The sequence below is a fragment of the Cutaneotrichosporon oleaginosum genome (genome assembly GCF_008065305.1).
Source record: "Cutaneotrichosporon oleaginosum strain ATCC 20508 chromosome Unknown ATCC20508_contig06, whole genome shotgun sequence".
Classification (NCBI taxonomy): Eukaryota; Fungi; Basidiomycota; class Tremellomycetes; order Trichosporonales; family Trichosporonaceae; genus Cutaneotrichosporon; species Cutaneotrichosporon oleaginosum.
The window spans coordinates 111,775-138,335 of NW_027072175.1; the positions used below are offsets into that span (position 1 = coordinate 111,775).

The window sequence follows — 26,561 nt, forward strand, 5'->3', positions numbered from 1 at the left end:
CTCCCCCCCTCTCTTGTAACACGCCGACGTTAGGTTAGTCTGCAAGACAACCATGGCCCACTACCCATGGCCATGACCCAACAGCAAGCAAGCATGCCTCTCAAGCCTCCTCTCAACATGATCCCTTGAACACCTCTTCAGAAGCGCGGCCCCCGCCTTCGAGATGCAACACGGGTGCCGGGTGGTGCCATAGCCTGCGCCCTGTGGGCGCAGTCGGTCCACCTGTGCTGAGATCATACCGTTGAGCGGACCAGGATAATGCCTGCGTCGCTAGTTGCCTCTCACTTGTTGTCGCGCTCACCCCAGCCCAGCATGCAACAAGACTGGCACACCATGTGAGTGTGATGCCGGCGTTGCTGGGCAGACACCAACACAGCGCAGAGAGCACAATTGCTGACAGCCAGCCCGAATGCGCGCGATTCGACGCCGTGGCACCGTGACAAGGGTCGCCTCAAGCTCAACTTGTACGCCTATCTGCCTGATCGCCCAGTGCTAACCCCCTCCCAGCTTCATCAGCATCATCTATGTCGGCATGGTGCTGAACGGCTATGATGGCATGCTCATCTCTGGCCTCCAAGCTTTCGACAGCTGGCACAACGACATTGGTCTCACCGAGGACAACCCCAACTACGCTGCTCTTCTTGGTCTTCTTAACGCTGCTGGCCCGCTTTCGGCATTCGCCATCGGCCCTGTGATTACATACATCGACCAGAATTGGGGCCGCCGCTGGGGTCTACGCTGTGAGCTAACCACCACCCTGCACCGCGCCAGTGCTAACCTCCACAGTCTACGGCTACACCATCCTTTTCGGCACGGTCTTGTCGTGCGTTGCGGGTATCCCGAGTCTCGCAGGCAACAAGGGCTACACCGTTTTCATCATTGGGCGCTTTGTCATGGGTTTCGGCCTCGGGTCGTTCCTCATCACCTCGCTCATTCTTGTGCAAGAAATTACGCACCCGCGCACGCGCAGCCTGATTGCGGGGGCGTGGAACTCGTTCTGGATTCTTGGCAGTGTCATCATCGCGTGGGTCAACTTTGGCACGTCGCACATGACGTCTTCGTGGGGCTGGCGCATCCCGTACCTCCTCCAAATCCCGATGGCCTTTTACATCCTCATCGCGGTCCAATTTGTTCCCGAGACGCCCCGTTTCCTCATCGGCAAGGGCCGCGACGACGCTGCGTTCGACTTCCTCGTCGAGTACCACGGCAACGGTGACCGCGAGGACCCCCTCGTCCTCTTCGAGTATGACGAGATGCGCGCCGCGATCGAGAAGGAGAGACTCGCCAAGGCGGAGAAGTGGAGTGTCATCCTCCGCGGCCGCTCCAACCGCCACCGTCTCGGCCTCGCTGCTCTCATGACGTTCCTCACCCAGATGAGCGGCGCCTCGATCATCTACTACTACTACACGATCGTCTTTGAGCTCGTGGGCATCACCGACCCTACCGTGCAGACCGGTATTGCAGCGGGTCTTTCGATGTTCACGTGGTGCACGCAGATCGCCGGCGTGTGGTCGATGAAGTACATCGGGCGCAAGAGAATCATCCTCGGGGTCTGGCCTACCCTCCTCCTTTCGCTCGTCGGCCTGTGCGTCGCGGGTGGCATGTTCGACCGCTCAGGCTCGACGGACACCAAGAGTGGCGTCGCCACCGTCGTCCTCGTGTGGATCTACCTCGGCGCATACAACTACGCCAACCCCGTGCTGTGGAGCTACCCCGCCGAGGTGCAGACGTTCTCGATGCGCTCCAAGGGCCTGCTGGTGTGGAACTGCTTCACCCAAGTTCAGGCCATCTACTGCGTCTTCGTTGACTCGATCGCCCTCAACTCGATTGGCTACAAGTACTACGCCGTGTACATGCCGCTGGTCATCATCCAGTGGTTCCTCGTCAAGTACTACATGGTCGAGACGCGCGGCTACACGCTCGAGGAGGTCGCGCTGGCATTTGACAACGCGAGCTTCTCGAGTCTGCCGATCGCCGACCACGGTGGCGAGATGGCCAAGAGCGACGAGCTGCAGCCCAACAAGGTGTGATCTGCGGCGGCGCGGCGCAGGAGGCCGGCTGCTGACCTGCTGAGCTGCCCCACCCTCCTTTTCCTCACAACGTCGATAGTTGGAATGCAAACTGTGCATATGCGTGTGTGTGCGTGTAACGGCCGAGAAGTATCTAGATCCGTGATGGGTTGATTGCCGATGTTTGAAAGTTGCGATGATCGCGATGACGCACGTCGCGACCTGTACGCTCGCCCCTATCCTCTTTCCTCCTGTCCACTTCTCCACGTTCTCCACTCCGCTCCAACCTTTGGACGATGGTGAGACTATCTCGCACTAAGGGCTGTCCGCAGTGCACTAACTTCAGGCTGCGCCTGCCTCCGCTAGCGACGGCCCCGACGCGCTCTCCATGCGCATCCACCCCTCCCGACGGCGGTCCGCATGTGCCCCCATCCCACTCATCTCGATATCCAGCGTCTCCGCGCCCCCCGCGCAGGTCCTCCTCTTCTACGACACCGCCGGCGCTGCGCCGCTTACTCCCGATGCCCTCGCGCACTCCCTCGCTCTGGTTCTCAACGCGTACCCGCAGTTCGCGGGCCAACTGCGGCATCCGCCTTCCCTCCAGCACTCACTTTCTTCCACATCTCCCTCCCCCTCCTCCCTCGACTCCACCCCGTTTCCAGACTACACCCACCGCTTCCTCCGCCCATGGATCGAGTATGGGCACAACGACCCCGGCTTGCTCCTAACCTTTGAGCGACGTCCAGGCGCCCGCCCCGCCCTCCCTGAGACATGGGAGCGAATCTACGACCTCGACGGCATAGACCCCAGCTTGGCCCCGACGCTCGCGCCCAACCTCTCCCCTACCACACTGCGGACCGAGGTCCCGATCTCAGGCGTCAAAGTCACGTTGTACTACGACGGCGCCGCCTTCGTCTTCGGTACGAGCCACGTCCTTGCCGACGCCGGGGCGCTAGGCACATTTCTGCAGGACTGGGCGCGTATCGCTCTCCACCCGGAAGAGGAGGAGGATATCGTCGACGAGCTCGTGGAGAAACGGAGGGTCGACTGGGCGGCGCTAGACGCGTTCGCAGGCGACATCGACGCGTCATGTGAGGAGGAGGCGGGCCTCGACCTCCTCCGCTACGACGCATGGGCGCCTGGCGCCCCGCCTGGGATGCGCGCGACGCCAGATCCCGCGATCGAGCATCTCGACCGAGCGAGCGGGTGCGCCCGCGGCCCGGCGCCGCCGTGGGATACACTACATACCGCCCCGGCAAAGCGGTACGCGATCAACTTCACTGAGGCGGAGGTGGAGCGGATCTGGGCGAATGCGAAGACCCACGCCCCGCGCGCAAGCGCGAACGACGCGCTCGTCGCGCATCTCTGGCGCAGCATCACGTGCGCGCGCGGTTCGGCGGCGCCGCCCGGCCCCCTCGAGCTATCCATGGCCTGCGACGTACGTCGGCACCTCGCCGGCGTCGAGACGCCCGCCTGCTTCAACATCTGCCTCGGCCTACTCGCTGCCCCCGAGGACGTCGCGCGTCCAGGCTGGGCTGAACAGCGCATCCGCCGCGCTGTAGACGGCGTCACGGCGCCGCGGGTAGCCGCATGGCTACGCCGGCGCGCGCAGGACCTCGATCCACGCCGCAAGATGGTGTGTTTCCCAGGCTACCGGAGCGTGTGCGTCACGAACTGGGCGCGGGCGCGCGTGCTACCGGATTTCGGCGGCGGCGCGCCGCGTTTCGCGCACAACTTCGTGCAGGCTTTCGGGGGGTATTTTACTATCATGAAGGCTGCGCGGGGAGGGCGGGGAGGTGAGGAGGAGGGGAGGGCGGAGGAGGGAAGGGAGGGAAAGGTAGAGAAGTGGTACGAGCCCGGCGTGGATGTCTTGCTGTGGCTCGAGGAGGGGGGCATGGAGCGGCTGGTGCGGGATCCTTTGCTGAGAGGATAGGAAGGCGGGCCTCGAGACACCATGCAAGTGTGTCGCGTGAGGGCGCAGCCGAGGGCGTTGCCGATTTTGCCGCCCTACGCCTCGACTTGGACGCGGCGTGCAGTCTCCGCCACGCGCAATATGGCAGCGTTGACAAGGTAAGTTGGAGATGCAGCCTGCAGGTCGTGGCGCCCACTGGCGCGCGGTAGCAATGCACCGAGGCCACAATGGCACTGGTCCATCCGCGTATCGTACGGACGCCCTGCCACCCCACTGCGCCCATTAAGATCGGCAGGCAATGGACTGGATTCGCTTTGCCGCCCGCGAGCATAGGTCCTCACAAGCACGACGGAGCGGGGCGGGAATTTGACGACTAATTGATGACTTTTCCGCCTACATGCACCCGCAACGCACAGCATGGCGATATGGTGGCGCGTCAAGCGCATTTCCAGTTATCACAGGCGCAGATAACAAGCCTGTAATGCATTATAGTCAAGAAGTATGCCTGTATGCATGCACCATGGCCCGCAGTAGGGAGGTTCCAGAGTGACCTAGCAACCTCAGCTGGGTGTCAGACTTAAATTTCCCATGAAATCGAATATATCCCCCGCGAAACAAAGCTATGCACCTCCTCTGAATCCTCAACGCGCATCGAGCGCCTGTACGCGCCTGTTCTACTGTGAACCTATGGATCCTATGCCCAGCACACTCCAGAGGAAGAACATACATGCTTGGCACGGATGTACCTGTAATTTGCGTCAGACAATGGAGGCAAACAAGTTCCGCACGATTCGCCACAGTCGACAACGCCTTCCACGCCCTCCACGCCCTCCACGCCCTCCACGCCCTCCACTCTGCACCTCACACCAGCCTTTCAGTCGTCACTCTACCTCTCTTTCCTCTCTCCTCCATCTCCTCCATCTCCGGCATCTCCTCCATCCCCTTGCCCGCTCCCCCATGCCTTTCAGGCGGGATGCCCATACCCCGCTGCTTACTCGACACCATTTCTCACCGTCGCTTTGTTCTAGCTTGTCTCAACCCACCAGAATCGATGTCGCACTTCCCATCTCCACCTTCCCTACCTCCTACCAAATCAGCTCCTCTCTACTCCTCTGCCCAGGCATTCTTCTTCTTTCATCTTACTTTCCTCCGCTTCCTGGCCTCCTGCCAAAGCTCCGCCACCACTTTATCGCTGCGATATCTTGTCAACTCAGTACTCAACTACCGCCCGAGGTCCCTGCACCCGTAAATGTGCTGAACGCTATTTGTGGTTACCGGACGGAGATGTGTGAGTGGATGAATGACGAGGTGTGGCCGTCGTCGTCGCCACCATACCCAGCTACCCTCGATCTCACAAATGCCGGGTCACACCACACACCTCGCCGCTCCACCTGACAAGCACGTACGCTCTTGTGCGGAAACCGCGATCGTGTCAGATCATCAGTCCAGGAGCCACAGAGCACGCGCGTTCTTAGGAACCTTCCTCCAGACCGAATCGAGGGGAGGGTTGTGCCAAGTGGTCAGTCCCACGTCGCTTCCTTTGCTGAACTTTGTTGCTGAACTTTGCCTTTGCTAACCCCCTCGTGTTAGCCATCTGCTAAATCTCATGACTATTTCTTTCACCTATGGTGAAGATCTAATGGCAGCTCGGACAACTCGTCAAAAGCGTCAACATTGTGCCTCTTCTCGCGTTGCCGCCAAAAACAGTGCGCAAAAAGAGGAAAGCAAATTCTCTCTCTTGCGTGGGTATAAGCAAAGTATGTTCTTCATCACCAAACACCGGGCGGGATGCAAGAAGCTGCTGCGATGTCCCTGTCTCAGGCCATATCGCACTCTTGAGTTTTCTCGGTCAAAGAGTCCATTTGTTTGATTGCGCTTCACATGTGTGTGTTACTCACCCTAGCCCTCTGGATTTTGCAGCGTTTTGGGCCTCTCTGTCATAATCTGGCGGAGAAAATGCCGGTATCATGGAACACGAAGGCCCACAAGCAATTTACGAGGTGGCACAAGTCATCTTGGTCTAATTCCTTTTATTCCTGCAGCGAGTAAATACCTTCTGCCCTCCGAGTCTGGCTCAATACCTTTCGCTGGTCAGATTGTGTCTGACCTGGCCTTCTTCCCACACATCGTACAGCTACCTCTCCTCTTTCTCCATCATTTTAACAAGGTTTAAAGGCTCTCCGCCACCGCCACTTCGACAGTCCCACGCTTGATCAGAAAACCACTTTTTTTACCGCTGTGGCCGATCCCGTTACCTTGGTACACTAGCGTAGGAAGTTACATTGAGCAACATTGTTGCGAAAAACTACTGCAAGCTGCCAGGTTCGTGAACAGCTAGGACGAGTCACATTATGCGTGAGAAACCGCGACCATTCCTCCTCTTTCGATGATTCTCTCGCTTATCCTAGTTCCCCGCCGTCCTAGTATTCCGACCCCATTCCATCGACGCTTCCGGCTTGTGTCCACATACAGGCTACCAACGTTCGGCGTGTGAGCATCAACTTGTCGGCCTTGAAAAGGTTACGGGGCAGGGGCGACAGGCGTTTTGCCGCCCGAGAAGCGTATGTTGCACTTCAGAGTGCTTCGCATGGGTGTTCAAGGCGCAAGTAGGACCCTCTGAACGGTGTAAGCCTGCAGCCGTTCCGTCTGAATCGACTACCACCAGCGTCCGAATGCTCACGCAAGGGCGCATGTTCCCACACTGAGTGCTTGTTATGGGTCCTTTCGACTGACGGAAACGGCACTGCAACGGATCTCCGACGGGCGTAAGTTCTCATTACATCAGCTGAGATTGGGTGTTCGTGTGCAAGACGGCTTGTGACCCTTCCCACTCGACGTGAGAGCAAGCAGCATAGCCACAAGCAGTGTGCTCTTACAGTGGACAGCAAAGCACTAGTCCCAGGAGTAGAGAACTTATCGTCTGCCCAGTGAAACGTTTCGGGTCGGTCTGGCGAGCGGACCGAGCTCGGTTGCGCACGGCAGTGCAAAGAGTCGCTCTGGCGAGGAAATTGCATCGCCTCGCCGCTGCGCTCCCTGGTGCTCTCAAAGCGGGGAAACAGTAAGCTCCTGTAATCTCAAGTGTGAGTTTGCTCCGATATGCCAGTTGATCACTAGTCACAACCACAGCGGCGATGCTATCCTGAGTCGTTGTCGTGCCGCGCTCACTCAATGGACGGACCTCGCGCAACGGCAGCAGAAATTACCATCAAACCTCATCCACTGCAGGAGGGCAAGAGGCCGAGGTCCAAGTCATCCTGAGCCCCGAGGCTCATGATGCGTCTTGACTTAGCTCCACCCTCCACGGAGCAGGGATGTCGACAATGTCTTCCGCTGTCATCTCCGCTGTCATTGTGGCTCGAAGCTGAGTGGTGGCAGATCCAAGCCGCGTGGCACACGTGGACGGCGTCCCGGCCGACACCGGGCCGTCGGTCAGTTGCCGGCCATTCCCGCGCGGCTCAAGCGAGGTTGAGGGGTGGAGGTACTTATACTCGCTCGGGCATTGCCGTTGCCCGACTCGACTCCCCAGCTCTCAATCAGCATGGACGTGGAACAGTGAGTCCCGGGAGCTGCGTGCATGGGAGGCAGAGACTGACACCAGATTCCGCAAGGCTGGTGAGTTGCGTGGCCTGAGTGAGCGGCTGCGATGCTGGGCCGCCAGTCCCCGCGACCAGCGTCTTTCGAGTGAATGGGCGTTGTGTGTTCGAATGGCCGGCTGAGACGTGCAACGACGAGCGTTATGCGTTTACCGTCATGACTCCCTCCGAACGACATGTCGCCTGCGGCGCCCCCAATACCCCCACCTGCCTCATTTCGTCTTCTTGTCTCATCAGCTTTCTCTGGCAACCCCATCGTCAGCTCCTCGTCGACGGCTGCTTCAGCGCCCCTTCCAGCGCCTATCTCAGCGTTTGTGATTGGTGCATCTCATCAAACAGCTGTCGTTTATCACCTCATCGCTCTTCATTCCGTCTCCCATATCTCACACTCACACCAGGCTATGCGGCCATAGATCAGATCTGCGACTACTACTCGTCACTCGAGCAGCGCGATGTCAAGTCAAACGTAAAGCCGGGGTATCTGCTGGAGCAGCTGAGCAGTGAGTTGTCTTCTGTTCCTCCCATCTGGCTCTCTCTCCTCGCGCGCTCCAAGTGCCTCTCTTTCCCTTCTCTTGCTGACGCCAGCCACGCCGCCCACAAAAGGCGAGGCCTTCCCTGCCATCGCCGCCGACTTTCAGCGCCTTATAATGCCCGGCATAACGCACTGGCAGCACCCCAAGTTCTTCGCCTACTTCCCCTCCATCGTCACCTTCGAGTCAATCCTTGGTGACATGTACAGCTCATCCGTGACGAACCCGGGCTTCAACGTGGGTGTTTGCTATGCACAGCTGACAACAGTGGTCGTGCTCCCCGGCCTGTACCGAGCTCGAGCAGGTCGTCATGGAGTGGATGGTCACGATATTGGGTCTGGACGATGTGTTCCGCACCAGCTCGGGCAAGGGTGGTGGTGGTATCATAGGTGTGAGTATCTGCGGCGGCGGGACTTAAGGGAGCCGAAGGGTCGTGGGTAAGCGCGGAAGTGCTTCGCTGCTTTGCAAGGTCTACAATCTGTGGAGCAGAGACTTCACATGACGGTGCAGTGCATTGCTTCCCTGCGCCTTGCTGCTACCAAGCCTCCCTCCCGTGTCCATCGCCGCGCACTATCGATCATTGACTTCCTTCGGCATCCATGTTTCTCCCGTCCTACATCCGCTGCCTGCTAACACCAGACCTCCGCCTCTGACCAGTGCCTCACTGCAACGATCGCTGCGCGCGAGCGCGCCCTTCGCATTCTCGCGCGGGAGCACCACAGCGCCAATGGCAACGCGACCCCAACACAGGGCCCGACGGAAGTGCCCTTCAGCGTCCGGCAGGAAAGCACGAAGCAGCTTGTCATGTACGGCTCGACGCAGACGCACAGCATCGGTGCAAAGTCGGCATTGCTCCTTGGGATGCCGTTCCGCGCGCTCCCGGTCAAGGCCGAAGACGGGTACGCTCTGCGCGGTGACGTGCTCAAGGCTGCGATAGAGGAGGACATCAAGAAGGGCTTTGTGCCGTTCTTTGTTAGTGAGTGTTCGGGGTTTGCAGTCGAGCCAAGCTCGTGGCACGAGGTTTTTGCTGTGCAAGCTGACCTCCAGTTGGGACGGTCGGCACGACATCTTCCGGTGCGGTCGACTACATTGCCGAGATCGGCGAGGTTGTGCGCCAGTACCCCACCATGTTCTTGCACATCGACGCGGCATGGGCCGGTATGGCGTGGGCGCTGCCGGAGCAGCGTGAACCACTGCGCCTGGCCGAGGTGAACAAGTACGCCGACTCGATTTGCACCAACGCCCATAAGTGGGGTCTCGTGGGCTTCGATTGCTGTGAGTTGCCTTTCGTGATGCGAAGGGGCTTTCCGCGCCCCCAGAATACGGCGGCCGGCGTGAGAAGGATCGCTTGCATGGACGGATTTGATGAGTGGCACGGAGGCGCAACCAGGTCCACCTGTAGGCTGCACATGCCTCAATCCCACGGGCTAGTTTCTTCTGCCCGTTCTGCCGGCGGCTGTTGTCTGACCGGGGCGTCTGCTTTGTCCAGAATTGCCTCAGTAGATTTGCAGGGTCCAATATCAAGCCGAAACGGTGGTTATCATCGCTCCTCACCCGCACGTGCATCGTTCCTGAGCTCGACATCTGCATTTCCGATAAGCATGTTGCGCAGCAAAACTGACGATAGCTCTCTTCTTTGTCCGAGACCGCCGCGACCTCACAGAAGCACTGGACGTGACGCCCGCATACCTGCGCACTAAAGAGGCCGACGCGGGCGCAGTTATAGACTACCGCAACTGGCAGCTGGCGTTGGGCCGCCGATTCCGCTCAGTCAAGCTATGGTTTGTGATGCGTGGCTACGGTATTGAGGGCTTGCAGGCGCACCTGCGGAATGGCATCAACCTGTGCCAGGACCTCACTGCGGTCGTGTCTCAAGACTCCAAGTTTGAGATTGTCGCGCCTCAGCGCCTCGGCCTGTTGTGCTTCAGACTGAAGCGCGCGGGCGCCAGCGCAAGCGAGCTGGACGGGCTCAATGTGGAGCTCAACTCGCGACTGGCCGCGCGCCCAGACGTGCACCTGACACAAACGATCCTCAAGTCGGAGGACGGAGGCGAGATATTCTGCATCCGGTTCGCGATAGGCGCCCTCCGAACAACGAAGCGGGATGTGGAGGAAGTATGGGCTGAGGTTGTCAAAGAGAGTGAAGGGCTCCTGCAAGAGGGGGCGGCAAGGAACTAGATGTTATGTTGTGTCTGTCCTGTGCGAGTTCCTGTCTGAGTGTCTGAACGAAGAAGATGCATGTCAGCAGGTGTGGTGTTGTGGGTCGCATCGAGGATGGCTGGGAGGGCGACGACTAATGGATGGGGTGGTGTTTAGGGGGAGATAGCAAGGCACAGTGGAATAATTCCCACGCTCGTCCCACTCCATCGGTGGATGTTTTCGTCATGACACGTTCTTGCAAGCCCGTGTTGCCCCGTTGCTCCTATCTCTCTCCAGCACGCACTGCTTCAATAGCCCGCGTCGCCCACCCCGCCCACCCCGCCCGTGCATACCGCCGCTGACCATCCGCCGCCCGAACCCCCGCACGCCCCTTCGGAAACGCTCAAAGCTAAAGTTGAACTGCGTGACATGGAGTGAGTTGCATTTGTTTGTCTCCCATTCCCCTCTCCACCTCCCTACCCTCCACTGGTTCTCACTGGATCACCGGGTTTCGCGACACTCTCAACCATCCACTCTCTTCACAACATCACACATCATGCCGTTCCGAACATCAGCATCGGACACCTGGCCGCGCTCCCAGCCGCCCAGCTATCGCGTCCAACCCCCAACGCCAGCTAGAGCGTCGCCGGCCACCACACCCCGTCGTCGAGAAGTCTGGGAGACGCCGAGCGGCTCTCCCGCCGGTTCGGGCACGAGCACACCCCGCCGCGGACACGCCCACAAGATGAGCACGAGCAGCAGCACCCACTCTCTGCGGCACAGCAGCTCCAACAGCTCGCTCCGCGGCGGTGGCATGAGTAGATCCGGCTCACACTCGTCTCTCGGCCCCACGCCCTCGTACTCGTACATCCCACGTTCGCGCTCCAACCATGGTCTCGCCCACTCCCAGGTCCCCTCTCCGGTCACGGAGGGCATGGAGATGGTCGACCCTGTGGATCTCCGCCCGTCACCGCCCAGCTCGCACCTCGCGAGCTCTGGCAGCGCCTCCGAACCCCTCTCGGACGAGTACGATACCGACGAGCTGCAGGAGATGCAGGACATGGAAGCTGAGGCCGAGTTCGACCCGCCCTGCCAGTTCTACGGCTATCCCGCAAGCGAGACGCCGACGCTGTACGCTCCGAGCGGATGCGCATGCGCCCACTGCGTGCCCGTCCACACCCATGCCCGCCCCCACGCCCCCAGCGGCGGGTACGATATGGTGCTGGCCCCCGAACACGCCCTCCACTACCCGCACGGTGCCCACCACTCCCACCAGTCCTTCTCCACCCCACCCCCTCCGCGCGGCATGCTGACAGGATTCGCCCACAGGCTGTTTTACCAGTACGTCGCGCCCTACCTCCCCGAGGACATCCAAGCGATCATCGCGGACCCGCCCGACCTGCGCCGCCCCGACTCGCTTATCCCCCTCCTCCGCGTTGTCGCCCCATACGCGCAATACCTCATCTTCCTGCTCGCCCTGTACATCGTCTACGCCTTTGTGACAGGCATGGTGAGCTACACGGCGCGCTTCATCCGCTTCTGCTTCCGCATCGGCCCCGTCATCGCCATCATCGCCTGGATCATGGCCGCGTCCGGACAAGGCGGCATCGAGGTCGTCTACGAAGCGCTGAAGGCGTACGCGGGCCTGACACCGGCTGACGGCGGTGCCGCGGGCCGCGCCCGTGCCGCCGCTGGCGCAGGTGCCGGTGGCGGCCGCCGCACGCGCGCCGGCACGCACTACGCCAACCCCCGCACGCGCACCCACCGCGCCGCCCACAAGGAGCCGCAGCCAGACATACTCTCCGCGATTTTTGGAAATCCCGCCACGGGGCAGGACGGCATCGGCGCGACGGTGCAGGACTATGTGCGCGCGGCCGTCACCAAGGGCCTCGGGCTCGAGTGGCTCGTCGGCAAGAAGGAGGACGGCAAGAAGGCCAAGACACGCTGAGTGGAGCGGGCGTGGAGAGCTCGGTGATCGGTGCGAGCGCGCGAAGAGATCAGTGTCGAGATTCACGTTTAGCCAGTCATGATTACGACCAGTAGCGAATAGAGCATAGATGTACCATGTATGTAGCGGAGTTGGACCGGTGGGTTGGTGGATCGATGGACTCGCACCTGGCCTCAAAAGTCGATGACGCTGACGCAGTGGAGGTGGAGGTTGGTCATGAGCTCGTAGTCGTCCTGTCGTTCAGACTTGCACTCTTCCTTCATCTTTACTCTACTCACCACATCGATCTACTCATCGTCTCTCATCACATCGCATCGCATCTCATCACATCTGATCGTCCTGCTCTCGCTTTCATCGGTTCCCCGTCATTCTCTCAGCGCTCCCAATGTCAGACCCTCCCAAACTCGCAGGACTCGAATCACACCGCGTCCCCCTCCTTCCCCCGGCGTGCTACTAGTGAGTCACTCCCCCACTGCGCTCACACCAGCATCCCCGACTTCATCACGTCCGAGGAAGAAGCCTACCTTCTCCGCAAAGTCGGCGAGACGCCGCAGCCGAAGTGGAAGACGGTGGGGTCGGGGCGGCGGCTGTGTTACTGGGGTGAGTGTGGAACAGCGACGCGCGGCTTGTGGAGCAACGGTGCCAACTCAAGGCTGGCGAGGGCCGTGACAGAGGACGCGGCGGGTGGGGAGACACTGACGCTAGGCGGGACGATGAGCAAGAACTCGGTGCTGCTGCCTGAGCCCATGCCCGACTGGCTATCGACCTTGTGAGTGCTCATCATGGGGTGCACGGTTGCCGGAGCTGGCGTTTGGGACGCCAGCGGCATGCTCCTCATCATGTCCGGTGGAATGGTGTCGTCCAGCCCCTGTCGCTCTGGCGCCGCTTTTCCCTCTGCGGAGGCTGACGACAGCCCCGACATTGTGGAGCGGATCGACGCCTTCCTCGACGCAGCGGCTGAGGCCCCGTCCGGTGATGCCAAGGGCAAGGATCGCGTGCTCGGCATCAACCAAGTGCTTGTGAACGAGTATCACTCGGGACAGGGGATCTCGGTGAGTCAGCTTCGTGGAACAGTCGCTCGTACGCTTCGAACACTGTGTGTACGCTTGTAGACACGGGTGCTCGTCAGGAGACAGCACGGTGTGTGTGTCTCCCACAGCTATCTTTGTGCTTTCCTATGACCGCTGACACCAGCCCCACGAGGATGGCCCAGCATTCCGGCCGCTTGTCGCGACGCTTTCTCTTGGCGCGCCGACCATCCTTGACATCCACCACTACGTCTCCCCCACTGCGCCATCCCCTCCGATGATAGCTACAGAGGGCGACTCTGGTCGGGCGATCGCGGCTGTCCCGTTAGGGCATGTTCTCCTGATGCCGCGCTCGCTCTTCATCCTCACGGGAAGTTTGTACAGCTCACACTTGCACGGTATTGCCGCGCGTGAGCGTGACTCTTTCATCGCCCCGGAGCGGGAAGAGAAGGAAGCCATTGCTTCCGACGTTGCCGCGCCGGATCAAGCCGCAGCCGGAGACGAAGGAGGAGCTGATCAGCTCCCTCGCTCGACGTCCAAGGCCAAGGCAGACGCCAACGTTGTCGCCAACGCCAGTTTGCTAGGCCTTGACGCGCTTCCTCGCGATGCCTTCACATATGAGCGCGGCACTCGCGTGAGTCTCACGTTCCGGCACGCAAACAAGGTGCTCAAAGGCGGCGCGTTTGGCCTAGCTGCTGGCGGTCTTCGAAGGTCATAGCGTACAAGGGAAGCGGACTTCTGTGGCCGGCCGGCTGTGCATGGCGGTCCACCCCTCCTTCCCGTCGACGCGTTCGGGCTATGTATCTACCATACGCATCAGAGGCATACCCTCGACCCACACCGCCGTCGTTCGCGCCCAGCTGATTTCTGCCTGATGGCGGTGTAAGATATACGGGGTCCCTGACATGGCGATCGACGAGTCTGCCAAGAACTCGGATCCGTTCCCCGTTCCCCTTGAAGCTCTACATCTAGACGCGACTCACTTTCAACTCGATGCTCCGCTCCATCCTCCCCGTTTTGCATAAGACCATGCCAGTCACTCGCTCTTCTCTCGCACGCTCCAAGAAGTCCTCTACACCCAACTCTACGCCCTCCAGACACGCAATGACCTCATCCTCCTCCAAGCGCGCCCCACCGGCCTCCGCCAAGCCCAAGCCCGCCGCACCTCATCCCAACGACGACCTCTCATACCCGTACTACTTCTTCTACGGGCACGCCGCCTCGAACCCCACCGGCGCGCTCAGCCAGTGGCACCTCACGTCCTTCACAGAAGGCCCCCACACCTTCACCACAGCCGAGCACTACATGATGTATCACAAGGCGATGCTGTTCGAGCCCGCCGCCGCGCCCGCGATCCTCGCCGCCCCGGGGCCGAGGGAAGCCAAGGCGCTGGGACGCAAAGTCGCGAACTTTTCCCCGAAGGTGGGTAGCTGTTCCCCTGCGGAACGCGTATGCGGCAGCTGATCAGATGACGAGCTGAGAGGGAGTCGAGCAGGGAGGCTGGACACTGACATCAGACATGGGAGGCGCGGTGCGACGCCATTGTCGAGCAGGGCAACTATCTCAAGTTCACGCAGAATCCCGACGCGTGGGCTGTCCTCTCGCCTGCTCGCACGGGGACAAAGGCGCTCGTTGAGGCTGCGGCGCGAGACGCGATCTGGGGTATCGGGATGGGATGGGAGCGCGCTCGTGGGCGCGAGGCGCAGTGGGGCCAGAACCGGTGAGTTGTGCAGCAAGCGTCAGGCATGCGGCGTTGGGCTCACGGCAGACTTGGCAAGGCGTTGACCCGTGTGCGTGCGCGCATCGTCGCTGAGCGCGACGAGGCTGCCAATGGGTCCAAAGTGGTGTGATCCGTCGTGCTGAACACCAAGTCGCCACCGAGACCCTCGTCACGCACGGTGGCAGTGGCTCCCACTGCGTCCATCGCCAGGTTGTCACCTGGGGTCGGCTCATCTCGCACACCCACACCATTTCGCCGTCTACCCAACTCATCCGCCACTGTTGCCTTACCCTCCGCGCGAACGAGCAAAGTCTGCGGCTCCCGGAGAATGAATGGCAGGCGGTGATCGTAAAGTAGTACGAGATACCATGCCATGCAGATGTTAGCTACCTATGCCACCGTGCTACTCCATGCCGTCCTGCCTAGCCCCGCCCTGCCCCAAAACCGACACCTACGCGAGCCACTTCCGCCACTCCGGCCCAATGCATCCGTCCAGCTCCGCGCGCTCCCCCTCCACGCCCTCGGGCCGATGCCGTGCCCCCTCAAAATCGATGAGCCGCAGGCCGCCCTTCTCGCCCAACTCGCGCCGGATATGCCGCAGCTCCATGTCGCCATGCACAACACCCGCGTCATGCACGCGCGCATAAAGCTGCGCGACCGCGCGCCGCTGCTGCGGCAGCAGTTCCTCCCAGCTACCCTTGCCGCCGTCGCGGCGGCGGTGGATCGCGCGCCCCACGCGCTCCAACACGAGCGCGTATAGCCAGCGCCCGTCGTCGTCTGCGCCCGAGTACAGGCCGAAGTACCGCGGCACGGCGGAGCCCTGCAAGGCGCGGAGGGGGCCGGCGTACATCTCCGCCTCGGAGAGTGCGGCGCGCATATTTGCTTTCGTCTCGGACTCTTTCGTGCGTGCGCTGGATTCGGCGCGGGGGAACGGCCCGATGTCCGGCGAGAACAGCTTGACTACGAGCGGAGGAAAGTCGGGGGCAGGAGAAGAGGGGCGCGGAGAAGGCGTGTCGGGCCGCCGCTCCATCGAGGGCTCGCCCGGCGCCGAGGGGTCTTCCCCGAAACTGCTGGTGATGCGGGACGCGCCGGCGCTCGCGCCGTACACGGTCCATGTGCGGCCTGCGCCGAGGAGCGGGCCGATGCGCAGGCGCGAGAGGCCTGCAGCGGCGGGACACTGCTCCGGCCGGTGCATGGCGTGCAGCGTCGCGACGCGGGCGATGAGCGTGGTCAGCTCGGGGTACGCGGAAGAATACCCCATCCGGAGGTTGGCGGGGAGGACGAGAGCAAGGGCGGGGCCCGGCTGGGGTGAGCCATCGAGAGAAGCATGGGCACGTACCTCTGTCGGAGGGCGGAGGCCTTGTCCCGTGTCGCGGGCGCTGGACGAGCTACTGTTCGAGCTCGATCTTGAGCTCGAGGTCGAGCTGCTTGAGCTGCTGCTCGATCCGCGGATGTCGCTTGCCTCGCTCCCCTCCTCCAGATCTTGGACACTTGTATGCCTCGTGAGCGGCGCGAAGGGCGGGGGCGGGCGCTCGTCCCGTGGAGGACTGAAGTCTGGGCTACGAAGGCGGGCGGCGGATGCGATGGCGGCGGAGTGAGGGTGTGGGCGCAGGAGCGTGGGTGGCTTCGCGCGGAGATGCGCCAGAAGGGGGAGGGGGAGGGGAAGGAGGAGGCGCATGACGCCGACGCCGCGAGACAAATGAGAAGCAAGTTGATGAGAGATGAGAGAAGCGAGGTGGAGTTCGTCTGGGTGCGAGCGGAGGTTGGGCGGCAGCGGGGGTCGCCGGGTATTTGGGAGGAATGCCGAGACGGGAGGATGCTTCCGAGTCGAGTCGATTGGTGGAGGTGGGTGGGGGAAGTGAGGCGTGAGGTGCCACGTGCATGCTACGTGTGGTTATGTGAAAACGCACGTGTTGAACACATGGCGAGTCCACGTGACCTCGCAGATCTCCTACACGTGACGACGACGTGTCTGAGAGGAGTGACTTCTTTAAATCAACCAGCCGAGAATCGCGTGTTCGGCCTCACGTGACTTGCAGGCTGCCGGCCCAACTTTCATGGAGTTGGGATCGCGATCCTATCGTCGTGATCGTCACCACGACCGCACCAGTCACCAGGTCATTGCATCGCAACATGGAAATTTCTGTAGAATGACGGAGCCTGTAGGCGCTGTACTCCACTGCCTCGTTGCATTATGCCTTACTTAGCGCCCCTCCCTCTGACATGCCTATAGCCTTCTCCAGAGCGCACTTTACCACTTATGGATTTTATGATGGTCGACCTTCCCGTTCACTAGCCCTCTTCAGATCTTCAGAGTCATCGTCCACATGTTACGCTAATTAAATGTCTAATGTGTGCAATGCATGCAATGGTGAATGAAAACGCCGTGTGCGTAATGATTGCGTGACTTTGAGCCGGCCGCCATGACGGGGGATCAGGCCCGCCACGATGGCGGCGGGAGACAGTGAGAATATGCACATGCGCTACACTTTCTCTATTGCGCCCCGTCGATGACAACATTCAGCGATAGTCAGTGCGACTTGGCACCTTGTGCTCTGACACTGTCAATCGCGCCCGATCGCCCTCCGCAGCCTGTTGATCTGCGCCCCGTGCCTCAACGTGCTGTGGTGTGTCACATAAGGGGAAGGTATCCCCTCGCTGGCCGTCTGCATTGCCATGAGCGTGAGCGTCAGCTGTACCAGCTGTGACACCGTGCCGCTACCAAAAATGGAAAGGCACAAAGGTGGCTGTAGCGCAGATCTTGGCGGCGGTCGACGAAGTATGGTAACAATGTCCGTGCCACAATTCGCCACGACGCGGCTCAACGGGAGTACCTCCTAAATTTGGTGCAGTGTGCGCAACGCAATTGCCGTGATTGCTAGAAATGGCTCCTGGCTCATGTGCTCGGGTCTCGGCGCTGCATAGTTCATAGAAGGCGCTGGCTACAACGGAGACAATTCGATTCACATACGGCCGAATGTGGCGGCTTGTGTGCGTTTTCGCAGCACAGTGCCGGACGCCAGTACGCCAGTACGCCAGGATCGGACCTGCTTGGGTCAGGCCAGGACATGGCGAGGTGATCACCACCACAGTGTACATGTTGCCCTCTTGCCATATGCTATATACTATATGAGTGCAGCGCAAAGTAATGTAGTAAAAAACGCCGCTGTCGCCGCCGACCCCTGGTTCTGGATATTGGACACCTTTCTCGCTTCTGGACATGAGCGCCAAGCTCACCCGGTGAAGGTGGGACGATTTCGGCCCACCATGTCCAGAGGCACAGAGGTGTCTGCGCGCTCTAAATATCTCGGCGGCGTCTTTGATCCGCTGGCACTTCGGCCACCAAGCACATCGGCCTGCCGGCTCCGCCACTACTGCGGACGCCACATCTTGTCGTCGACCGTGGACGATCACTCGCCGCCATGCATCATGACATCATCACAAGCGCCCACCTTCATGCAAGCGTGTGATCTGCTTCTTTCCGGTCTCGGGCGTAGACAGCAATTGTTAAAAGGCGGAGAACGCATGGGGCACGCCACCGCCGATCACCGTCCCCAAGGCCCTCACCACGTCCGCGCATCCCCTGATCGCCACGCCATGCACACGGAACACGCGGAGCATGAGTCCGGGCGCGTCAGGCTAAAGCTGCACATTATGTAGGCATTCGTGCTGGCCTACCACGGCCGGAGACCACCTGGTGTCGGGACCAGACCCTCCCACCTTTCCGGGGCCTTACAGCCCGACTCCGCCCCCTCGGCTGCAGCGCTATGCATCGCGCTCCTGTGACATTGAAACTGCTCCCATTGTTTGCCACACCTAACTGAGCTTGTGGGGAATTTGCGAAGACGATCCAGGACAGGTAGGCCGCGGATCCACCCATCCCCAAATCAACCACCTTCCTCCCAAGGACCAAGGTCCGAGGCCGCCACCCAAGCCGTTCCTGCTGCGCCATGCGCCACCCATTATTTCCACATGTAGTGTACACCCCTCCATGCCTTCTGTGATTTTGGAATGCGTGGATGTGACGTCGTGACAAGGTACTGCGGATCCGCGGATCGGGGGGTTAAGTTGCCATTGTGCGTTTCAATGGGTGGAGGTCGCGAATGGACGCGTCGACGCGTCACTTCTTTCAGGCACTTGTTCGGGCCCGCTTAGTGACGTCTCTCGGATTCAGCAGAGGCCAGAGGGTGATATCCACGCCACGTATATTGGGCCCAGGGAAGGGTCGTACGATGCGTCATCGTCTTCTCCAAGTTGCCACCCATGCATCCACTGATGCATGCACAGGAAATTACCACTTGCTGTCTTCGCCAACATGCACCAACCGTACATATTTCTATGCATGAATGCATTGCCGTTGACACTAAAATTGCCACCATAACATGTTCCACGTCGTGGGGTGGACGGGTCGACATGAACTCGGTGACCGGCCACCTGGCCCTGCCCGAAAATGCTCCTGCATTGCACGTGAAGTCTTCTGCCCCTTTCCAACCTTTATCTCCCCCCAGGCCCACCTTAGTCAGACCCAGTGGACCACAAAAGGATTGTAGTCAAGGCCGGTAACTGCTCACGTAGCGGATCGATCTTCGAACCTATGAGCTCGTCCCGCCCCCGTCCGCCTAGGATGACCCGGTCCTTAGGATTTTAGCCCACGATCTGCACCCAAACAGACCACTCAGCTAGGGGGTATTTTTTTTGGGTGCCAATCTACATTTCCGCTCCAGATAAACTGCATGCCACCCCACCATACATATACCAGCCAAACGCAAGCTGGAGGTGGAGTTGCATGCGTGCCTCCATCCGCGCCGCCCTCGCTGTGCGGAACCAATTTTCCACCGTGCATATTCTTGCCTCCTACAGTCTTACATCCAAAGTGCGCAATGCATGCATCGAACTATTTATGGCACAATCCAGAGCATTCGGTGTTGTGGAAAGCATTTTGTTTGCATGCATGGATGATTGGGGGAGCGGTGGGAGGGAAGGGTATAGCTCCCACTGGGCCCACCGAAACTGCTGATTTCCACACTCACGCGCCGTCCAGTCCTCAAATATCGCTCTGCACTACACCCTCTTACATATATTACACGACAAACAGCGACGTCCTAAGCCCTCCGCGGGGTACAACGTTGTTGTCGCCGCTTCTGGGTGATCTTGGCAAGATCATATGGCACCTCAGGCAACCGCCCAGCCGGGGCAGATCTCACATCATGTCGCTCCACATGTCACACCTCACGTTCTAGCACCACCCCTCGCCTTCGCACTCGTCGACGCCCGTCGACGCCACTGACGAAACCCGCCGCCACAATTTCGCAGCACCGGCGCGCATTGTGCGCTTGGTGCATTGATCGTGACAACTGCTCAGGCCGTCACCCACCCTGGACGCACGAGACCAGCGGCAAAGCCTGCCTTCCTGGTCCGTGATCATGTTGTGCCGTGAGATATCCACGCCTCAGGCACCCCTACGTACCTCAATAGCATCCAAAATGCTTCTCAGCACCACATGAGCGCATGACATCAGCGGGGGCGGTGGAAGTGGAGGCGTGGCCGCGGTCACTCATGCGCACCCTTCGCCACTATCGCAGTCTTGTGGACACGATAGCCTGCACCCTGCATGCCGACGAGCCCTCTTTCCCGCCGTGAGCGGCCACGTCAAACACCGCGCGACAGTGAAGCCCAGCAATCAGTGACCCGCAGAGCATTGACGGGTGGCAAACACATTGCAACAGCTCAGTCAGTTGCACCATGTCCACTCGTCCACACGTCCAACCTCGCGAGAATTAACCACATACATCAGGTTCACGACCGAAACGTTTATTACCGAGACGGGAAGCGCTATTAAGACACGACATGAGAGACACGGAACCACAACCACCACCACCACCACCACCACCACTGCCGCCTTCCTCCTTCCCCCCACTCCCCCTCATCTCCAGTCACTCCACACAGCTCTGTCCGAAGACGCACAGGGCACGCTTGGTGGCCTTGCACGCGCGCGCGATCTGGGTGCGCAAGCGCTTGCGGTTCAAGCCAGTCTTGGTGGCAGGTGCGTCCTGGATTTCGGCGGGCTTGACGGAGACCAGCTCGTCCTTGCCCTCAGGCTGGACGAGGACGAGCTCCTTCTCGGCCTTAGAGGGCTGGGCGAAGAGGTACTCGGCGCCATCAGAGGGCTGCACGAAGACGTACTCGACGTCCTCGTCGTTGCTTGGAACCGCCGGGATGGGAGTGACCGCCGGGGTGAAGGGGATCGCAGGAGTAGAAGAGGCCGGGGGCAAGGATGCGACCGCCGGAGTCAAAGAGGCCGGGGGCAAGGATGCGATCGCCGGAGTCAAAGAGGCCGGGGGCAAGGATGCGACCGCCGGAGTCAAAGAGGCCGGGGGCAAGGATGCGATCGCCGGAGTAAAAGAGGCCGGGGGCATGGATGCGACCGCGGGGGTGGAGAGGACCACGGGGATAGAGTTCTGTTGGCACCCGAGGCTGCTAACCCGAGAGGGAATCGTCATGATACTCCCAGTCGCCTCAAAGCTGTCAAGCTTTGAGACGACTGTAAGGGGAGTGCCCAAGGTCGTGGATACGAGGCTGGTCATGGGACTGACAGTGAGCATGCTGGGGTGGCTTGGGATGGTGGGGATAGAGGCGTTGGCCTCGGCGTTTCCCACGTCGTCGGCCTCAAGCTCCAAAGACTGCTGCTCCGCGGTGATGAGCTCCGCGTGCACTTGCGCCAAGGTGGGCTCCAAGTACACGGCGAGCTGGTGGGCAGTGGGCCGGCTTGCTGGGTCGAGAAACATGCACTCAACGACGATTGTGCGCACTAGAAAGTCAGCACGGCGCACGGCAGTGGGGGACAGACTTACAAATCTTGCCAATATCACTCTCCCAACGAGGGCTCTGAAGCCACGTTCGCTTCAGGCCGCGCGCCACATACTCTGAAGCCCGCTCGGGGCACTTCAGGAGGCCAAGCTCGTCGTGGGTTCCGTGTTTGACCACATTTTCGAACACCTTGCCCTCTACCATCTCAATGATCACGATTGCTAGGGCCCACATATCGGTCGCCTTGGAAAGGCGGCCGTCCTTCTTCAACTGTTCAGGGGCAAGACGCAGGGGGGTACCGCAAGTGCGATTGGGGATCGTGGTTTCGCAGACATCCGCTGCGCCCCAGTCGATGAAGCTGGGCTCGCGACCATTGAGGATGTAACTCTGAAAGTTCTGCTTGGCTGGCTTCCTGAACACCACGTTGTCACCCTTGATGTCGAGGTGAACAACATTGCGCTCATGAACGTCAAAGAGTGTGTTCACGAGGGACCTGCAAGTCAAGTCAGCAATCGCTTGATGAAAGAAGCAGTGGTGTCTGTCCTACTCACGAGGTTACAGCCAGGAGCTCGACGTCGGTGTACTGGTAAGACTTCTGTTGGTCGTAGATCGTGCCGTACTCAGCTGCCTCTACACCGAGGTAGAGGAACGAGTGCGCCACCTTGGTGAAGACAACGGCTGGGACCTGGGAGATGCCGTTGAGCTTCTTGAGGATGAAGGCCTCGTTGATAAAAGCGTGGCGGACGCCGCTTATGTTGTGAGATACCTTCACCACAGCCTCGGTATCGGTCATGAAGACAGTGCCGAAGGAGCCGGCACCAAGGATCTTGGTGAGCTTGACACCGCTGGGGGCGAGAGCCTCGATGGTGCCCGCCTCAATGACCTGGCGGTTGTTGAGGATGGTACTGATCTTGTGGAGCCTGGAGGCTAGGACCTCGCAGCGCTTCTCCATGTAAAGATGCGGGTTCTGCGGGTCCGTCATGGTGCTACTGTTAGTCTGTGGAGAGTGTGGGGAGCTATGCTTCGGGGAGCAGCGTTCAACATACCTCTGGAGGGCGAGCATGGTGGGATCCTCGCGAGCAAGGTCTTGCGCCTCGTAGAAAAGGTCAACGGCCGTCTCACTGGTGTGCCAGGCCGGAGCACGGGGATTGGCGCGCTGGGGGGCTACACCGTTGGTCTGGGAAGTCTGGGCAGACATAGCGATAGTTGTGGAGTTGGTTGGTAAAGGTTTGGAGGTGTTTAGGGGTGCTTCGGTGAGCGTTGGGTGGTGAGGTTGGAGGTTGTGAGGAAGTTGGTTAGTGAAGAAGAAGAAGGGGGGGGCGAGGGCTTTTATCATTGACAGTGCAAGGCGCTCTCAGAGCTTGTGTTGTTTTCCCCCCCCCCCTCCCAACCGCTCATGGGACTAGGGTTCACCGATCGCAGCTGGTTGACTCATGAGCAGGTCTTCAGCGAGGCAGTTCGAGCCAGGTGAGCAGATGTCTCTTTTAGCACTGTAAATGCAATTCAGTGTCAATGTCCTGCCTTTGCGGCTCGCTTCCGAGTCCCGTACTGCGCAATCGCCACACTGCGACTAGCAATGGGTTGCGTCAACGTCTTGAACTGCAAGGAAAGGACTATTCGTAGCCCATTCTGTCTGTATTGTTTCTCTTTGACCACGTCCGCCAGTTGAATTAACTGCCACACGCTGATGCCACTAACAGGCATTGCCACTTTCGTATCTTTTCGGCATTTGCCATTTGTAAAATCAGTCGCGGGTCCAGTGACCCTGAGACGAGTTGGACACGTCCGTGGAGTGCTTGACGCATGCTCATTGAACACCTGCATCAGTCATCCCTCTCGAAAACATAGGCACCCTCCCCGCTCGCAGTTGATTTGCTAATACCTCCTCGGACACCGAGTCAACGGTTTGATGGTGCCACATTCCAGGTTCCTAGTGACGATTTGACGGTGCCACATTCCAGGTTCCTAGTGAATGCCACGGGAGTGGAATGAAGTGAAATGCCCTTGATCCTGTCCTCGGGGAGGGCCCAATACGAATACCACCCTCCCAACGGGTTGCACTTAGTCACCTAGGAGCACCTGTACGATGCCACTGAGTCCAGCCGCGACTTGATCTTGTGGTCCCCGGGCTTGCCAGGTAACTTGGTAGATGAGTCACCTTGCTTGGATGTCCGGCGGGAAGGCCAGTACGATGAGGTACAATTGATCTTGCAGTCGCCGGCCCACTGTGTCCGGAAATGTCCAACTGGTAGAATGCCAGCCTTGGTGTATGTTGATTCCACGCAGTCCCGGCGAATGACTCTTTACCTGCAGCCGTCTGGCGCAGAGGTGCCACATGCCACGATACGAACATACACCAACATTCGGCCCAGGGTTCACTGCCACACTAAACCCCCAAAGTGTCCGCTGTGACATAGCTGCCACTCTCAGCCAGCCGGCGGCCGTGCCTAAATCAGCCCGCTGAATAGAGATTCCTACCACGAGCGTCCACGCATGCCATCTCTTGTTGCTCACACCGTCCACCTATGTCGTCCGCAATCCGTACGGAACCCCGCTCCGCTAACCCCCGACCAATTGCAAGGACGGCCAAAGTGACACGCACCGATAAGCATCAGTAGTGTCAGACGCATCCAGTTCTTCCATTGACATCAGTTCTGGGTGTTTCGGCCGAAATTGAGTGGAAGCCTAAGTAGTGGGGCAGTTGGTATAATGAAAGTGCGAGTGGGGCACTTGGTTGTTGCGTTAGTATATGTAGCACCCCCACCTACATGCCTCTCGAGATACCTGGCCCTCCCGCATACACCCTCTCAACGCATCGCTTGATGCACAGTCTACTCCGGGTCCGCAGAAGCTACCCAGCAACGTCGCTGACGCCAAGTTGCTGCTCTGTTACTCGGTCGCATCCTCTCTCATATGTACTACATTCATCTCACGCGACCTGCGCCCCATTACAGATCCTTGACCATGTATGGACCATCCAAAACATACCCCAGGCGCCGGTAGTAGTCGCGTGTGCCTACTCCGGAGATGACTGCCACACGGGTGCTTCCGTGCTCGTCACGCGCAATCCGCTCCGCCTCCTCCATGAGCAGTGTTCCGATGCCCTGGTGCTGGAACTTCTTCGGGTCGCGAGTATGCACCGGCGCTGCCGTTCCGTAGACATGTAGCTCACGCACAAGCGAGCATCCACCTGGCATCCCGACGAGTTCCTTGCGGTAGGTCGCCTCGGAGCACTTGCGCAGGCGAAGCAGGCCGACAAGGATGTCCTGCTCGGGGTCCTCATATGAGAGGAACGTCTCCCAGCCCCCGTTGGCGGAGTAGTCGCGGCGAAGAAGTTCGAGGTCCTGAGGGCGTACACGATTGTGGATCTCGTGCAGGCCCACCTCGCGGAAGCGAACGTCGCGGCACTCAGCGCCAAAGTCCTTCATCCGTCCCAACGCTAACTCGCGCAAGTTACCGTTCTCCACACCAGACGACACAAGTGGCATGGGAATATCACTGGAGTTAGTGAAACGCAAGACAGGCATCAACTCACCGCTGCACACGGTAAACACGCGTCCAAGGCGGTACAAGGGCCATGATACGCGCCACGATGTCAACCAGGAGGTTGGGAGGGTAGTTCTTGTACTTGCCGGTACGCCAGAGTTCGTACAGACCAGTACCGCGAATGACAAGCGTGGGATACAGCTTGAGACCATCCGAGCGGAACGCCGGGTTCTCGAAGAACTCTTGGAACTGCCAGATGTCGCGGTCTATGCCACAGTTCGGCAAGTCGGGCATCATGTGCGCTACGATCTTGTAGCCGGCATCCTTGGCCATCTAGATGTCAGCCCCTGCGTTGGAGGTACCCCGTTGTGTTACACGGGCAACATACCTGGAAGCTCTCCGACACAGCGCGCACCGTGTGTCCGCGGTTCGTGTCACGCGCAACGTCCTCATACACACTCTGCACGCCAATCTCGAGACGAGTGCAACCGTATCGCAGCATTTGGCTGGTTTCAGCGCTACTGACATGGGGGGGGGCTCACCTGAGGTGCGGCTTGAGGCAATAGTCCGGCCGAGTCTCAATCGTGATGCCAACACACTTCGTCTTGCTCTGCTCGGAGAACTTCACGGCCTCGTCGACATCCTCGGTCGTCGCGCCACTGAGGGCGTTATGCAAACCAGCAATAAATCCGTGCCGATAGTCCTCCGGCATGCTCATGAATGTCCCTCCCATGATGATGATCTCAACCTTGTCGACCGAGTGGCCCAGGCTGCGGAGCTGCTCCACGCGCCCCCGGGTCTGCTCATATGGGTCGTACCGTCCACGAATGGCGCGCATAGACGTCGGCTCGTACCCGGTGTACGACTGCGTTGAGTACTCGAAGTCAGAGTCTGGGCCACCGGGGCAATACACGCAGATGTTGCCCGTCATGGCGACGTGGGGGCACCGATGCGGCTTGCACATGACTGCGACGACGGCTACGCCGGACGCTGTGCGCACCGGCTTCGCCATGAGCCAGCCCCGGAGGCGGTCCTTCCACTCGTCCGGAACGGCAGCGAGCACGTCCGTAAGCCGTGGCACACCCTTGAGACCATACTTCTGCGCATACTTGGCGCGGAGGCGCTGTAGGTTTGGCGGTGCGGAGTTGTTCGAAGAAGAGGCGCCCTCGTATGCGGCAACCAGGTCTCGGACAATCGATGAGAGGCAAAGGAGATGAAGCTCAGCCTGCGGGGGGTCCTTGGCGATCATGGCGGGGTGAATTACCTCGAGGAGAGCAGGAGGGGGGCGGAGATCGGCTGTGGACGTCGAAGAGGACGGGAAGAAGTGAGATCGTGTCGCACTTGGGCTGATTTTGACTCTGTTCGTTGATTCTGATCACGGAGGCGGTG

General features: G+C 60.0%; 7 protein-coding genes across 7 annotated transcripts; 5 read left to right on the forward strand and 2 right to left on the reverse strand.

Annotated features, from left to right (window-relative positions):
- Window positions 1-258: 258 nt before the first annotated feature.
- COLE_06470 (uncharacterized protein) lies at window positions 259-2,030 on the forward strand (the record flags this gene model as incomplete). Its single annotated transcript, XM_065626485.1, has 4 exons — window positions 259-335; window positions 405-464; window positions 508-749; window positions 787-2,030. The coding sequence occupies 4 exons, from the start codon at window positions 259-261 to the stop codon at window positions 2,028-2,030; spliced, it is 1,623 nt and encodes a 540-aa protein (XP_065482179.1).
- A 5,641-nt stretch (window positions 2,031-7,671) lies between these two features.
- COLE_06471 (uncharacterized protein) lies at window positions 7,672-10,222 on the forward strand (the record flags this gene model as incomplete). Its single annotated transcript, XM_018422670.2, has 6 exons — window positions 7,672-8,014; window positions 8,100-8,281; window positions 8,313-8,435; window positions 8,684-9,020; window positions 9,092-9,319; window positions 9,672-10,222. 6 exons carry the CDS (start codon window positions 7,672-7,674, stop codon window positions 10,220-10,222), a joined length of 1,764 nt encoding a protein of 587 aa, XP_018280225.2.
- Window positions 10,223-10,739: 517 nt separating this feature from the next.
- On the forward strand, window positions 10,740-12,131 carry COLE_06472 (uncharacterized protein; the record flags this gene model as incomplete). Its single annotated transcript, XM_018422671.2, has 1 exon — window positions 10,740-12,131. One exon carries the CDS (start codon window positions 10,740-10,742, stop codon window positions 12,129-12,131), a length of 1,392 nt encoding a protein of 463 aa, XP_018280226.1.
- A 385-nt stretch (window positions 12,132-12,516) lies between these two features.
- COLE_06473 (uncharacterized protein) lies at window positions 12,517-13,877 on the forward strand (the record flags this gene model as incomplete). The annotated part of the gene is made up of 5 exons (XM_018427167.2): window positions 12,517-12,587; window positions 12,619-12,731; window positions 12,837-12,900; window positions 13,045-13,183; window positions 13,326-13,877. 5 exons carry the CDS (start codon window positions 12,517-12,519, stop codon window positions 13,875-13,877), a joined length of 939 nt encoding a protein of 312 aa, XP_018280227.1.
- A 386-nt stretch (window positions 13,878-14,263) lies between these two features.
- COLE_06474 (uncharacterized protein) lies at window positions 14,264-15,009 on the forward strand (the record flags this gene model as incomplete). Its single annotated transcript, XM_018425274.1, has 3 exons — window positions 14,264-14,581; window positions 14,677-14,879; window positions 14,928-15,009. The coding sequence occupies 3 exons, from the start codon at window positions 14,264-14,266 to the stop codon at window positions 15,007-15,009; spliced, it is 603 nt and encodes a 200-aa protein (XP_018280228.1).
- Window positions 15,010-15,330: 321 nt separating this feature from the next.
- On the reverse strand, window positions 15,331-15,729 carry COLE_06475 (uncharacterized protein; the record flags this gene model as incomplete). The annotated part of the gene is made up of 1 exon (XM_018420295.1): window positions 15,331-15,729. The coding sequence occupies one exon, from the start codon at window positions 15,727-15,729 to the stop codon at window positions 15,331-15,333; it is 399 nt and encodes a 132-aa protein (XP_018280229.1).
- Window positions 15,730-24,634: 8,905 nt separating this feature from the next.
- Window positions 24,635-26,421, reverse strand: COLE_06476 (uncharacterized protein; the record flags this gene model as incomplete). The annotated part of the gene is made up of 4 exons (XM_018422672.2): window positions 24,635-25,184; window positions 25,222-25,505; window positions 25,561-25,678; window positions 25,715-26,421. 4 exons carry the CDS (start codon window positions 26,419-26,421, stop codon window positions 24,635-24,637), a joined length of 1,659 nt encoding a protein of 552 aa, XP_018280230.1.
- Between the last annotated feature and the right edge of the window lie 140 nt (window positions 26,422-26,561).